Source organism: Salvelinus fontinalis, chromosome 17, assembly GCF_029448725.1.
Source record: "Salvelinus fontinalis isolate EN_2023a chromosome 17, ASM2944872v1, whole genome shotgun sequence".
Taxonomy (NCBI): Eukaryota; Metazoa; Chordata; class Actinopteri; order Salmoniformes; family Salmonidae; genus Salvelinus; species Salvelinus fontinalis.
The window spans coordinates 19102777-19118786 of NC_074681.1; the positions used below are offsets into that span (position 1 = coordinate 19102777).

Sequence of the window (16010 nt, forward strand, 5' to 3'; positions counted from 1 at the left end):
GGTATGATTCTCAATCAGTGGCAGCTGTCAATCGTTGTCCCTGATTGAGAACCATACTTAGGTAGCCTGGGTTTCACTTATGGTTTGTGGGTGTTTGTTTCCGTGTCAGTGTTTGTCGCCACACGGTACTGTTTCGTTTGATCATCGTTTATTGATTTTGTTCCTGTGTTCAGTTTTTGGATTTATATTAAAGACATGAACACTTACCACGCTGCGCTTTGGTCCGATCCTTGTACCACCACAGACGATCGTTACAAAAATCACAAAAAATATTGTATCTTTCGTCTCTCTGTTTCATAATTTACCTTCAATTCGCAAGAGACTGAATGTATCTCACAGGAGAAAGTATTTGAGGAAGCCAAACCGCGCCCCTCTGTCGCTCTGTCACGTTCCTGACCTGTTTTCTGTTGTTTTGTATGTGTTTAGTTGGTCAGGACGTGAGCTGGGTGGGAATTCTATGTTGTGTGTCTAGTTTGTCTGTTTCTATGTCAGCCTAGTGTGGGTTCTCAATCAGAGACAGATGGTAGTCGTTGTCTCTGATTGAGACTCATATATAGGAGGCTTGTTTTGTGTTGGGATTTTGTGGGTGTTTGTTACCTGTCTCTGTGTTTGTGTTCTGCACCAGATAGGTCTGTATCGGTTTTGCACATTTGTTATTTTGTATGTTGTTTGTAGTGTTTCACTTGTGTTTGTATTAAACATGTTTAACACTAGCCGCGCTGCATTTTGGTCCTCTCCTTCACCCCTGGAAGAAAGCCGTTACACGCTCAATGTGTAGGCCATCTATCTGATGTTGTCTGGTCCATACAAGTATGACAATGACATTGTTGCCACCCGTAGCATTGAAGGCAAGGGAAGCCAGCAAGCATTTGACCTCCCTTGATAAAAAAATATATAAAAATGTGCAAATCAGCATTTAGCTAAACTGAGTGTGTGAATGGTCCTGGCACACCAAAAAAAAGTGTCAAGCGAATCCAGCTTGGATTTTAGCGTCACTCCTATCAAATCCCATTGAGAGCATGTTATTGACAGAACAACTTGAATTGTTGCATTTTGTTGTGCTGTTGTCCTCCGATGGCAGCTAGCTTGCTAAAATTGTCCCTTTCCTAAATTAGCCATGGATGGAGATAGATATTTGGACTTCCGGTTTTACTTAATTGTCAGTACTGGCCAATGATTACAATGGTGATTCTGCACCATCCATTAATTAATACATTGTTGTGTCCCTGGCCTGAGAGGAGGGAATTTTAATATGTATTTTAGCCAGGTAGCCTAGGACAAAGACAAATGAAAGGTGTACTGTATGACAGAGTGATAGACCGTTTCAGAAACATGAAAGAGGTAGGTGGAATTGGTGTTTCTCTACAAGTAGCGTGAGTCAACATGTTTTTTCTACTTGCACAAAGTGCATGCACAGACACCTACACAAACACACAAAAATACGAACCATGGATAGGCACATGATATTTAGCTTATGTTGATTGGACTAAACTGTTTTTGGTATATTTTATTTGTCACCGTATTAGACTAAGCAGAGGTGATTTGATCATGTTGAAATGTTGAAGTTGAAATGGTGCTGGAATATTGGAGGCAGCTCCTGTTTTCTTTGTGACTTGCGGTATCTCTCTGTGGTTCTAAATCAATAGTTGTTTAGTGGTCCGAAAATGTCGGAAACATTACCTTGCTTGACCATGTTGTAGGTCATGTAACTGTCTATTACTGTACATGCAATATGCATTGCTGGACTTCACTGGATAGAGGTCGCTATCGGTTTTGTGATAAAACACAAAGGTGTGGTTGAATGTATTATTCCACAATGTCACAATTGTCTCTGCCTTTAGGCCAATATATCAAGGTCGCATATGATTTAACAGTTTATAGAGCAAACAACGGAATTATCACGACACATAGGTTGTAATATGGCTTCTCCAGTGATTTTACCCACGCACCGCTACCGCTAGCCTAGGCTATGCATCGTGTCTCTAATGGTCATAAAAAAGCGTTAATGGCCCAATCAACAGCATAAGACACCAAGGCTAAATCCCAGATATTCCATGGTAAAACCATCGCCCCATATAATTAACTTTCAGCCATACATTTTCAGCTGGATTCAGAAACAGGAGTCATGGTCATCTTTACGCAAATTGGATACATTCTTTCGATATGAGCTCTCCAAACGTTCGAAATTCAGTGATGAAGATCTCACGCGTGTGCCCTTTGAATAGTTTGTGTGTGTGTCACGACTGCGCGGGTTCTCGCACTTCGACACCACTAAGGGCTCGCCCGTGGTTGACAGCGCGTGGATCGCGCTGGACCCTCCTTCTCGTCTCCTCCTCCTTCTCTTTCCCTTCTCTCTCTGTCTCTCTCTCTCTCTCTCTCGCTTTCTCTCTCTTTTCCTTCTTTCATCTACTCCGCTCATTCACGAGGGCTCGCTCACCAACTCTACACGACACAGGGATGCAGCGAGCGCAAGGCGCAGCCTGAAAAATGGCACGAGTCTTCCCTTGGATCTATCCATCCCTTTTTATTTTCTCCCCCTTTCTTTTTCACGGGTTTGCGCCATGTAAAGGCTTACGGAATTACCCGGAGAATGAAGGTAAGAGAGTGGTTAACGATTGTTTAGGTTTTGACTCGGTGATTTGAACCGCGAGGGTTGTTGCGGTGTACAGTAGGTGGAAGGAGGGAGCCCCCGTTAGTCCACCGTGAACGTAACTGTATAGAGTCGCTTCGTTAAGCGCTCTGACGGTGTGGTCGGTATGAATCATGCATACGGTCAGCTAGGGCACTTAAAGCGGTGTAGAAGCATGGGAAACTGTAGATTCTTCATGAAACACGACATTAAATTTGTATAGCATCGAGGCAATGCTGTGGAGATATATGTGGAGGCAACATGGTATGCGCAGGACAAATAATTTAACTTCAGAAGCACAAGTTATAGCTTTTCTTGTATTGGGCAATGGTTGGATACACATTTGACCTTTAAGACACATTCAACTTGTATGGGATTGATAATAATAATACTGATATTAGGCCTAATAATGATGGCACATTATTTTCAAGTAAGGGCTACTGGTCTAGGCTACAGCAGTGTTTCAAATCAGGACTAAGCTAGCAATTACAGTAGATTTGTCACACATTGCTGCTGGGCCTCTCTCTTCGTTATTGTATTAACATTGATATGCCTACTCAGCTCAAAATTAGAGCGTACCATTTGCTGAGTAACTACTCCCCTCCTAGCTACATTAAAGCTAGATACGCAAGCACAGGGTTTGAAGAGATTGTCATATGGGTGAAATTCTATAAGCACTGTCTATGAGACATATTTGATCACTCTGTGGTTTGACCATTTAATGATGTTGATGCGTTTTGTGTGCAGTTATTACTAATCAGTTATGACTTGACTGTCCAGTTGCTTGATACTTTCTTACAAATGTGTTATGACATAATCTAACTAATATTCGTAGTGAATTAATGTTTGTGAAAGTTCTGAGTTTCGAAGCACTTCCCGAGCCTTCCTTTCTCCGGTTTAGTGGCGTGTCTGTGGCTGGATCAGCCGTTTCTCCGTAAGGTGTTTTAAGCTCCCCCCCCCCCCCCCCCCTCTCTATTTCTCTCTCTTGCGCTCTCTTTCTCTCACACATACACACACGTGTCCTTATCCACCCTGATGTGTGTTGCCTCTTGTGTCAGCCGCTTTCACATTTATTTTGGGTTTTAACCCTATCCCAAATGTTAACCCTGTGTGTGTGTAATCCCATAAATCCCATGACTCTGGAACAGAATGCGTGTTCGATCCCTGTCGTGCACATTGTTTTTTTATTTGAGGTTATAACCCTATCCCAAACCTCAACCCTTAACGTAACCATTCGGAATGAGTGCCTAAACTTAACCCATAATGTGAATGAAAGTCTCATTTTGCTGTGAGAGCTTGTTGGTTGAACAGTGTTGTTGCAGTGAAGTGAACAAGAACATCAGTCTGTCTTTGATTTTATGTCACACACACACACACACACACACGCACACGCACACGCACGCACACACACACACACACGCACACGCACACGCACACGCACACGCACACCACACACACACACACACACACACACACACACACACACACACTGTGTAGTTCATACTGTACAGTCCCACTCAGGGGATAGGAAGGCAGCAGGCACCGGAAACAACAGACACAGCATGAGAAAAGACAACACAGTGTTTAAATGACTTCTCAAATGACTTCTACGCATGATGAAACCTACTGGAAGCGAAGGAAACCCGTGCTGATTTAGATCAGGGGTGGTCAACTCCAGTCCTCCAGGGCCTGATTGGTGTCCCACTTTCTCCATCCCTAGCAAACACAGCTGATTCATCAAATTGCATTCTAAACTGAAGATCATGATTAGGTGGTTATTGGAGTCAGGTGTGTTAGATGGGGCTGAGGTAAAACTGTGACACCAATCAGGCCCTCGAGGACTGGAATTGCCCACCCCTTATTTAGATACATTTTTGTTTGTTTGTGTGTGTGTGTGTGTGTGTGTGTCTTGTTCTGTCCTGTATTATCTTGATGATTCCAAGACTAAAGGGAGAAGGCAGGTCATAGGCCATAGGTGAAGCAACACTGACACTCCGTTGATGTCAGTATCCTGCTGTCTCCCTCTCATCCTCCAACTAGTGGTCTGATTTGCAACTCCAAGTACACATAGTGTGTGTGTGTGTGTGTTTGTGTGTGCTGCTTTCTGTAGGCAGTATAATCCAATGAAGCCTGTTTTCAAAGCCAAAGTACTCTGCTTTGTCTTTCCTTGCAGCAAATACAACTCTCGCTGTCTCTCTCTCTCTCTCTCTCTCTCTCTCTCTCTCTCTCTCTCTCTCTCTCTCTCTCTCTCTCTCTCTCTCCTCATCGTTCCCTTTCTCTCACTCACCCTTGTTATTTTTCTCTCTCTATCATTCTTGGCTCTCGTGCTGTGATTGCTCGCTGAGCAATTGCTCTGTGTGTGTGTGTGTAGTTCTGTATGGGGCGGCAGGGTAGCCTAGTGGTTAGAGCGTTGGACTAGTAACCGAAAGGTTGCAAGTTCTAATCCCCGAGCTGACAAGGTACAAATCTGTCGTTCTGCCCCTGAACAGGCAGTTAACCCACTGTTCCTAGGCCGTCATTGAAAATAAGAATTTGTTCTTAACTGACTTGCCTAGTTAAATAAAGGTAAAATAAATAAAAATATGTGTTTGTGTTATTGTAAGCCCCCGCTGAGGCTAATAGAGGTGAATATGAATGTGATGACATGTGATTAGTGGTTTGAGTTGGACTGAGAGGAAATCCTCCAGGCCACTACAGTGAGAGTGAGAGAGAGACCTAAAATATATTTATGTTTATTTATTTTCCCCTTTGTTCTTTAACTATTTGCACATCATTACAACAGTAGAGCTTTGGGCCAGTAACCGAAAGGTTGCTGGATCGAATCCCCGAGCTGACAAGGTAAAAATATGTCATTCTGCCCATGAGCAAGGCAGTAACCCACTGTTCCCTGGGCGCCCGAAGACGGGGATGTCAATTATGGCAGGCCCCCGCACCGCTCTGTTTCATAGGGGTTGGGTTAAGTGCAGAAGATGCATTTCAGTTGAATGCATTCAGTTGTACAACTGACTAGGTATCCCCCTTTCCCTTTTCCCTAGACATAATATGACATTTGAAATGTCTTTATTCTTTTGGAACTGTGTATAATGTTTACTGTTCATTTTGTATTGTTTATTTCACTTTTGTTTATTGTTTATTTCACTTTTGTTTATTGTCTATTTCACTCGCTTTGGCAATGTAAACATATGTTTCACATTGCCAATAAAGCCCCTTAAATATAAATTGAATTGAGAGAGAGAGAGAGAGAGAGAGAGAGAGAGAGAGAGAGAGAGAGAGAGAGAGAGAGGTGTAGTGACCATGTCAAACAGCAGATGGTGCTTCAACTCACTGTCACTCCCAGCCCCGAGGGGAGACTCACACAGGGCGCTCCATGGGCCGGTTGAGCAGTACACAACGTTTTGGAGAAATTCAGATAGAAATATACTATGTAGAACAAACATGTCTCTCTGGCATGTGCAATGAGAAATCACACTGTCTCTGTTCATGGCGTTTCTGTCTGCAGAATTCAACAACGTTTAGCTGCTGAACGTGGCCCTGGTGACTATGATTTCAGGGTCAAATTCAGTAGGAACCAAACAGAAGCAAACAGGGAGGAACGACCTGAACTTGTCCAATGAGAAATGCTTGTTTTCGTTTTCTGTTGCCCAAAACATTTCTATGGTATGCAATAATGAATATGACCCACGTGTTAACGAAGCATACCGTGAATTATGCTTAGTTATGCTGTTTGTATATTTCATTTAACACCAGCAGAATGTACACCAGGAGGATTTGAACTTTGACCAAGCACCAAAACGGCCTGCACTACATAGATTAGTGGGTTAGTTCTGCTAGCTTGAAGTCCCAGTCTGCTTAGTGTGTTTCACTGGTTTTAAATGATACCCAGACACACACAAACACACATGAACACGCAAATGCACACACACAGGCACATTCCCACAAGCAATCACCGGTATGCTTATTAGTGCCGATGCAAGCATATGTAAAACAAACACTTGTACACAAACACACACGCACACGCCTCAGGTTCCTGGGAAACCGTATTCATGAGGGCAGAGGTCGTCTGTGGTTTAATTGCTTTAATCTGTAATAGTTGTAGTTATCGGCAGGTCTCCCTTCCTTGTAACAACCGTGCCCTTGGACAGATGAGGACATTGATCTTCTCTCTTCCTTTTTCTCTGTCTTTATATTTGTCATTCTACCCTCATCCTCTATCTTCTTCTTCCATGTATTCCTCTTTCATTCCCCCATTCTCTCCCAGCTCTCTCTCCCATTCATTTTTACCATACCTCTCTTCTTTCTCTCTCAACTAATTTCCCCTCTTTTCCCCATTCTCTCACTCTGTCTCTCTTTCCATCCCTCTCTCTCTCTCTCTCTCTCCCTCCTCTCTCTCCACTGCAATTGACCTGTCCCTCTATTAGCTGTATTACAGTTTAATAGGAGCCTTGAGCTTCAGGAAGGCTGCGGTAATGATATGCAGCCACATAGAGCTTACAGGTCTCTCTCTCTCACACACACACACACACACACACACACACACACACACACACACACACACACACACACACACACACACACACACACACACACACACACACACACACACACACACACACACACACACACACACACACACACACACACACACACACACACACACACACACACACACACACACGCACGCACACGCACACACACAGCTTCCTTGGCCTGACCTTGAGACGTTTTGCTCCGTTTCCCTCGTCTGGTACACCCTCTCACCCCTCTGTCGGTCTTACCCCCCTCTCACTAGAGGTTTTCTCGAGTGCAAAAAGTTTGACCCATTTCGAAATGGACCCGGGGCTTTCCTCCCTGGACCCTACCCAAATAACTACATTTTTATAGAGACCCAGGCCGAACAGAGCCAATGACAACCAGATCCGGCCCCGTATAGACCCGGGCCTGTCCAGATCCAGTCTGATCCAATCCAAGTGAGGGAAGCAGCAGATTTCTTATACGTTATTCACTGAAGCTGTTATTGCACGCACTGAAGGAGAGAGGAATGAAGGCGCTAGTAGCAGGCGGGGGAGGGACCATGCTGTGTGTTTGTGACTGTATGTGGCTGAGTGGGGTGATGAGGAGAGAGAGAGAGAGACAGCAGCAACCAAGTTGACTCGCACTAGTTACTAACTTCTAGCTGCCAAAGCTAGGTTATTTATCACCTAATCGGATGACATAGTACCCGTTTTGACTAGCTAGTTAAAGAAGCTAGCTAGTTAACATAGCTAATTAGCTACCTAGCTGGGCTGGCTAATTGAGGCTACATACGCTGCAGTTACAACAACAACTCTATTCAAAGTGTTAAGTAGCAGCCTACCTGTTGGTTCTTTGTTTTTGTAGCTTGTCCTTCTCATTTAATTTTTAATTCCATCATTTTAATTCCATCTTCCATTGATCTCCTAACTTGCTTGCCATGGCAAGTGATACGAATGGTGCCGGAGGGGATGGCTGCCATTTTACGGGCTCCTAACCAATTGTGTTAATTTGTTGGGGTTTTTCTGCATTGTTTGTAACTTATTTTGTTCATAATGTTTCTGCTACCGTTTTTTATGACCGAAAAGAGCTTCTGGACATCAGAACAGCGATTACTCACCTCGAACTGGACGAAGATGATGTGAAGGATATACTGCTGCTCCCGGACCAGGCCCGAATCCCCGTCGTTCTCATGAAGAGGAGACACTGATTGAGGGGAGGCAGATCCAGGAGCCTTGTCAGAATTTGTTGGCGAGTGGGTAACCCGCCTCTACCATATGTCCTATTGGCCAACGTGCAATCATTGGAGAATAAATTGGATGAGCTCCATTCAAGACTATCCAACCAACCGGACATAATTGTAATATCTTATGTTTCACCGAGTGGTGGCTGAACGACAACATGGATAAAATACAGTTGGCTGGGTTTTCGACAAGACAGAACTCCTACATCTGGTAAGACGAGGGGTGGTGGTCTGTGTCTATTTGTCAGTAACAGCTAGTGCGTGAAATCTAATGTAAAAAAGTATTGTTTTTTCTCGCCTGATGTAGAGTACCTCATGATAAGCTGTAGACCATACTATTTACCAAGAGTGTTTTCATCTGTATTTTTCATAGCTGTCTATTTATCACCACAAACCGATGCTGGCACTAGGACCGAACTCAACGAGCTGTATAAAGCCATAAGCAAACAAGAAAATGCTCATCCAGAAGTGGCACTCCTAGTGGCCGGGGACTTTAATGCAGGGAAACTTAAACGTGTTTTACCTCATTTCTACCAGCATGTCACATGTGCAACCAGAGGAAAAAAACTCTAGAGCAACTTTACTCCACACACAGAGATGAGTACAAAGCTCTCACCCACCCTCCATTTGGCAAATCTGACCATAATTCTATTGTCCTGATTCCTGCTTACAAGCAAAAACTAAAGGAGGAAGTACCAGTGACTCGCTCAATACGGAAGCGGTCAGATGACGCAGGTGCTAAGAGCTGCCGTACAAAGGAGCGGGACTCTAACCCTAACGCTTATAAGAAATCCCGCTATGCCCTCCGACGAACCATCAAGCAGGCAAAGCGTCAAGACAGGTTTAAAATGGTATCCTTCTACACCGGCTCTGACGCTCGTCGGATGTGGCAGGGCTTGCAAACTATTACGGACTACAAAGGGAAGCCCAGCCACAAGCTGCCTAGTGACACACGCCTACCAGACAAGCTAAATGACTTTTATGAGCGCTTCGAGGCAAACAACACATTAGCGTGCATGAGAGCACAAACTGTTTCGGACAACTGTGTGTTCACGCTATCCGTGGCAGATGTGAGTAAGACCTTTAATCTTTCTAGGACACACGTTCCGCTAGCGGAACCCCCCCACAACATTCCGCGGGGTACTACTTCCGGCGCCGACCGAGATGGCCGCCTCGCTTCGCGTTCCTTGGAAAATATGCAGTATTTTGTTTTTTTATGTGTTATTTCTTACATTGGTACCCCAGGTGATCTTAGGTTTCATTACATACAGTCGGGAGGAACTACTGAATATACGATTAACGTCAACTAACCATCTTTCCTACCAGGAATATGACTTTCCCGAAACGGATCCAGTGTTTTGCCTTCCACCCAATACAATGAATCTGATCCCTGCCGGCGACCCTACGCGACGCTGTAAAAGGGGCAAACGTAGCGGTCTCCTGGTCAGGCTTCGGAGACGGGCACATCGCGCTCCACTCCCTAGCATACTACTCGCCAATGTCCAGTCTCTTGACAATAAGGTTGATGAAATCTGAGCACGGGTAACATTCCAGAGAGACATCAGGGATTGCAACGTGCTCTGCTTCACGGAAACATGGCTAACTCAAGAGACGCTAACGGAGTCGGTGCAGCCAGCTGGTTTCTTCACGCATCGCGCCGACAGAAACAAACATCTTTCTGGTAAGAAGAGGGGCGGGGGGGTATGCCTTATGATTAACGAGACGTGGTGTGATCATCATAACAACACACAGGAACTCAAGTCATTCTGTTCACCTGATCTAGAACTCCTCACAATCAAATGTCGACCGCATTATCTACCAAGGGAATTCTCTTCGATCATAATCACAGCCGTATATATTCCCCCCCAAGCAGACACATCGATGGCCCTGAACGAACTCTATCTGACTCTTTGTAAACTGGAAACCACACACCCTGAGGCTGCATTCATCGTAGCTTGGGATTTTAACAAGGCTAATCTAAAAACAAAACTCCCTAAATTCTATCAGCATATCGATTGTGCTACCAGGGCTGGTAAAACCCTGGATCATTGTTATACTAACTTCCGCGACGCATATAAGGCCCTCCCCCGCCCTCCTTTCGGAAAAGCTGACGACGACTCCATTTTGTTGATTCCAGCCTACAAACAGAAACTAAAACAACAAGCTCCCGCGCTCAGGTCTGTTCAACGCTGGTCCGACCAATCTGATTCCAAGCTTCAAGACTGCTTCGATCACGCGGATTGGAATATGTTCCGCATTGCGTCCAACAACAACATTGAAGAATATGCTGATTCGGTGAGCGAGTTCATTAGGAAGTGCATTGACAATGTCGTACCCACAGCAACGATTAAAACATTCCCAAACCAGAAACCGTGGATTGACGGCAGCATTCGCGTGAAACTGAAAGCGCGAACCACTGCTTTTAACCAGGGCAAGGTGACCGGAAACATGACCGAATACACACAGTGTAGCTATTCTCTCCGCAAGGCTATCAAACAGGCTAAGTCCCAGTACAGAGACAAAATAGAGTCGCAGTTCAACAGCTCAGACACAAGAGGTATGTGGCAGGGTCTACAGTCTATCACGGATTACAAAAAGAAAACCAGCCCCGTCGCGGACCAGGATGTCTTGCTCCTAGACAGGCTAAATAACTTTTTTGCCCGCTTTGAGGACAATACAGTGCCACTGACACGGCCCGCTACCAAAACCTGCGGGCTCTCCTTCACTGCAGCCGAGGTGAGTAAAACATTTAAACGTGTTAACCCTCGCAAGGCTGCAGGCCCAGACGGCATTCCCAGCCGCGTCCTCAGAGCATGCGCAGACCAGCTGGCTGGTGTGTTTACGGACATATTCAATCAATCCTTATCCCAGTCTGCTGTTCCCACATGCTTCAAGAGGGCCACCATTGTTCCTGTTCCCAAGAAAGCTAAGGTAACTGAGCAAAACGACTACCGCCCCGTAGCACTCACTTCCGTCATCATGAAGTGCTTTGAGAGACTAGTCAAGGACCATATCACCTCCACCCTACCGGACACCCTAGACCCACTCCAATTTGCTTACCGACCCAATAGGTCCACAGACGACGCAATCGCAACCACACTGCACACTGCCCTAACCCATCTGGACAAGAGGAATACCTATGTGAGAATGCTGTTCATCGACTACAGCTCAGCATTTCACACCATAGTACCCTCCAAACTCGTCATCAAGCTCGAGACCCTGGGTCTCGACCCCGCCCTGTGCAACTGGGTCCTGGACTTCCTGACGGGCCGCCCCCAGGTGGTGAGGGTAGGTAACAACATCTCCACCCCGCTGATCCTCAACACTGGGGCCCCACAAGGGTGCGTTCTGAGCCCTCTCCTGTACTCCCTGTTCACCCACGACTGCGTGGTCATGCACGCCTCCAACTCAATCATCAAGTTTGCGGATGACACTACAGTGGTAGGCTTGATTACCAACAACGACGAGACGGCCTACAGGGAGGAGGTGAGGGCCCTCGGAGTGTGGTGTCAGGAAAATAACCTCACACTCAACGTCAACAAAACAAAGGAGATGATTGTGGACTTCAGGAAACAGCAGAGGGAGCACCCCCCTATCCACATCGACGGGTCAGTAGTGGAGAAGGTGGAAAGTTTTAAGTTCCTCGGTGTACACATCACGGACAAACTGAATTGGTCCACCCACACAGACAGCGTTGTGAAGAAGGCGCAGCAGTGCCTCTTCAACCTCAGGAGGCTGAAGAAATTCGGCTTGTCACCAAAAGCACTCACAAACTTCTACAGATGCACAATCGAGAGCATCCTGTCGGGCTGTATCACCGCCTGGTACGGCAACTGCTCCACCCACAACCGTAAGGCTCTCCAGAGGGTAGTGAGGTCTGCAGAACGCATCACCGGGGGCAAACTACCTGCCCTCCAGGACACCTACACCACCCGATGTCACAGGAAGGCCATAAAGATCATCAAGGACAACAACCACCCAAGCCACTGCCTGTTCACCCCGCTATCATCCAGAAGGCGAGGTCAGTACAGGTGCATCAAAGCAGGGACCGAGAGACTGAAAAACAGCTTCTATCTCAAGGCCATCAGACTGTTAAACAGCCACCACTAACATTTAGCGGCCGCTGCCAACATACTGACTCAACTCCAGCCACTTTAAAAATGGGAATTGATGGAAATTATGTAAAAATGTACCACTAGCCACTTTAAACAATGCCACTTAATATAATGTTTACATACCCTACATTACCCATCTCATATGTATATGTATATACTGTACTCTATATCATCTACTGCATCTTGCCATCTTTATGTAATACATGTACCACTAGCCACTTTAAACTATGCCACTTTATGTTTACATACCCTACAGTACTCATCTCATATGTATATACCGTACTCTATACTCTATCTACTGCATCTTGCCTATGCCGTTCTGTACCATCACTCATTCATATATCTTTATGTACATATTCTTTATCCCTTTACACTTGCGTGTATAAGGTAGTAGTTGTGGAATTGTTAGGTTAGATTACTTGTTGTTATTACTGCATTGTCGGTACTAGAAGCACAAGCATTTCGCTACACTCGCATTAACATCTGCTAACCATGTGTATGTGACTAATAAGATTTGATTTGATTTGATTTGATTTGATTTGAAAAGGCAGCGCGGGAAATTCTAAAATATTTTTGGGGAATATGTAACTTTCACACATTAACAAGTCCAATACAGCACTTGAAAGATAAACATCTTGTTAATCTACCCATCATGTCCGATTTTAAAAAATGCTTTACAGCGAAAACACAACATATGTTGGATCACCACCAAGTTCAAAAAACACAGCCATTTTCCCAGCCAAAGATAAGAGTCACAAAAACAGAAATAGAGATAAAATTAATCACTAACCTTTGATGATCTTCATCAGATGACACTCATAGGACATCATGTTACACAATACATGTATTTTTTGTTCGATAATGTGCATATTTATATCCAAAAATCTTAGTTTACATTGACGCCATGTTCAGAATTGCCTCCAAAATATCCAGAGAAATTGCAGAGGGCCACGTCAAATAACAGAAATACTCATCATACACTTTGATGAAAGATGCATGTTTTACATATAATTAAAGATACACTTGTTCTTAATGCAACCGCTGAGTCAGATTTTTTTTTAAACTTACGGAAAAAGCACACCATGCAATAATCTGAGACGGCGCTCAAATATAATTAACATTTCTCCGCCATGTTGGAGTCAACAGAAATACGAAATTACATCATAAATATTCCCTTACCTTTGAATATTTTCATCAGAAAGCATTCCCAGGAATACTAGTTCGACAATAAATTGTTGTTTTGTTCGATAATGTCAATTATGTCCAAATAGCTGCTTTTGCTAGCGCGTTTAGTACACATGTCCAAACGCTCGTGCAAGTGACGCATAACGTCGGACAAAAACTTCAAAAAGTTATATTACAAGTCGAATAAACTGGTCAAACTTAGTAGAGAATCAGTCTTCAGGATGTTGTTATCATATATATCCAATAACGTTCCAACCGGAGAATTCCTTCGTGTCTGTAAAAGTTATGGAACGCAAGGTGATATCATGAGGAATGCGCGTGACCAGGAACTGGCAATCTGCCAGACCACTGACTGAAACACCTCCCATCCGGTCCCACATCACAGTATAATCTTCATTCAAAGTTCTACCGACTGTTGACATCTAGTGGAAGGCGTAGGAAGTGCAAACAAATCCATATCTTCCTGGGATTTGAATAGGCGATGAGTAGAAAAAAAAACAGCCTCAGAATTTCCACTTCCTGTTTGGAGTTCTGTTATCCTGTCTAGGATGAGTGTGCCGCTAGCGGCACTCCCCCCCCACCCCCACTGAAAAACCAGTGCCGCGAAATTCAAAAAAAAAATATTTTTTAAATATTTAACTTTCACACATTAAAGTCCAATACAGCTAATGAAAGACACAGATCTTGTGAATCCAGTCAACATGTCCGATTTTTAAAATGTTTTACAGGGAAGACACAATATGTAAAGATGTACATCTATTACCTAAAAACACATTAGCATAATCCACCATCTTTTATTTGTCCACCAACACCAGTAGCTATCACCAATTCGGCTAAACTAAGATATTTATAGCCCCTAACCAAGAAAAAAACTCATTAGATGACAGTCTGATAACATATTTATGGTATGGGATAGGTTTTGTTAGAAAAAAGTGCATATTTCAGGTAGATGGCATAGGTTACAATTGCACCCACCGTCACAAATGGAATAGAAAAACTACTTAGAGCAACGTGTTTACCTACTTACTAATCATCAAACATTTCGTAAAAATACACAGCATACACGAATTGAAAGACACAGATCCTGTGAATACAGACAATATTTCAGATTTTCTAAGTGTCTTACAGCGAAAACACAATAAATCGTTATATTAGCATAGCACATAGCACATAGCAGCCCAGCATTGATTCTAGCCAAAGTGAGCGATAAAAGTCAACATCGCCAAAATATATTAATTTTTTCACTAACCTTCTCAGAATTCTTCAGATGACACTCCTGTAACATCATATTACACAATCCATATAGAGTTTGATCGAAAATGTTTATATTTAGCCACCAAAATCATGGTTAGACAATGTGAAATGTAGCTCAGCTGGTCAGAAAATGTCCTTGCGCCACTTAGACAGTGATCTACTCTTATACATAAATACTCATAAACGTGACAAAAAAATATAGGGTGGACAGGGATTGATAGACAATTTAATTCTTAATACAATTGCGGAATTACATTTTTTAATTTAACCTTACTTTTCAATACAGTTTGCGCCAAGCGAAGCTACGTCAAAAAACATGGCGTCCTAAGCCACTAAAATTTTTCGACAGAAACACGATTTATCATAATAAAAATGTCCTACTTTGAGCTGTTCTTCCATCAGTATCTTGGGCAAAGGATCCTTTCTTGGGAGTAATCGTCTTTTGGTGGAAAGCTGTCCTCTTGCCATGTGGAAATGCCAACTGCGTTCGGGATGAACTGGAAGCGTGCCCAGCTATTCACAGCGTTAAAGAAATAAATGTCCCAAAATCGCACTAAACGGATATAAATTGCTATAAAACGCTTTAAATTAACTACATTATGATGTTTTTAACTCCCAAAACGAGTAAAAACATGACCGGAAAAATATAACAGGCTAAACTAACGCTTGGAAAAATAGCAGGTCGATGTCCTCCACGCGCATTACGCAGCTGCAAAGGAGCTCCTACCTACAGGGTTTTTTTATTTATAGGGCCTGTGAACGCGCAATTGACCCCATTCAAATCGTCATCACGTAAAGGCATCCAGGGGAAGACGTAAGCAGTGTCCGTATAGTCATAGCAATAACAGTGCCCTTTTAACTGACTCCAGAACAGTGGCCAACATTTCTGAAATCTGACTCCATGTCAGGGAAATTGCTGTAGAATGGGCTCTGTTCCACTTAGAGACAAAATTTCAACTCCTATAGAAACTATAGACTGTTTTCTATCCAATAATAATAATAATATGCATATTGTACGATCAAGGATTTTGTGGGAAGCCGTTTCAAAAATTACACGATTAGCATAAATAGTCAC

The 16010-nt window shown here is 43.7% G+C and overlaps 1 protein-coding gene across 6 annotated transcripts in view; it reads left to right on the forward strand.

Moving 5' to 3' along the window:
- The first annotated feature begins 2254 nt into the window (after positions 1 to 2254).
- LOC129813911 (ephrin type-A receptor 3-like) overlaps positions 2255 to 16010 on the forward strand; it is a 227622-nt gene continuing 213866 nt past the window's right edge. For 3 of the 6 annotated variants that reach the window (XR_008753207.1, XR_008753206.1, XM_055866523.1), the window contains exon 1: positions 2255 to 2596. Coding sequence is in view for 4 of the 6 variants with exons in the window: in XM_055866523.1 (XP_055722498.1) it covers positions 2488 to 2596 (109 nt within the window). In the remaining 2 variants the exon portion in view is untranslated. The remainder of the gene's footprint in view (positions 2597 to 16010) is intronic. The other 3 variants (XM_055866522.1, XM_055866520.1, XM_055866521.1) reach the window with 3 other exon arrangements.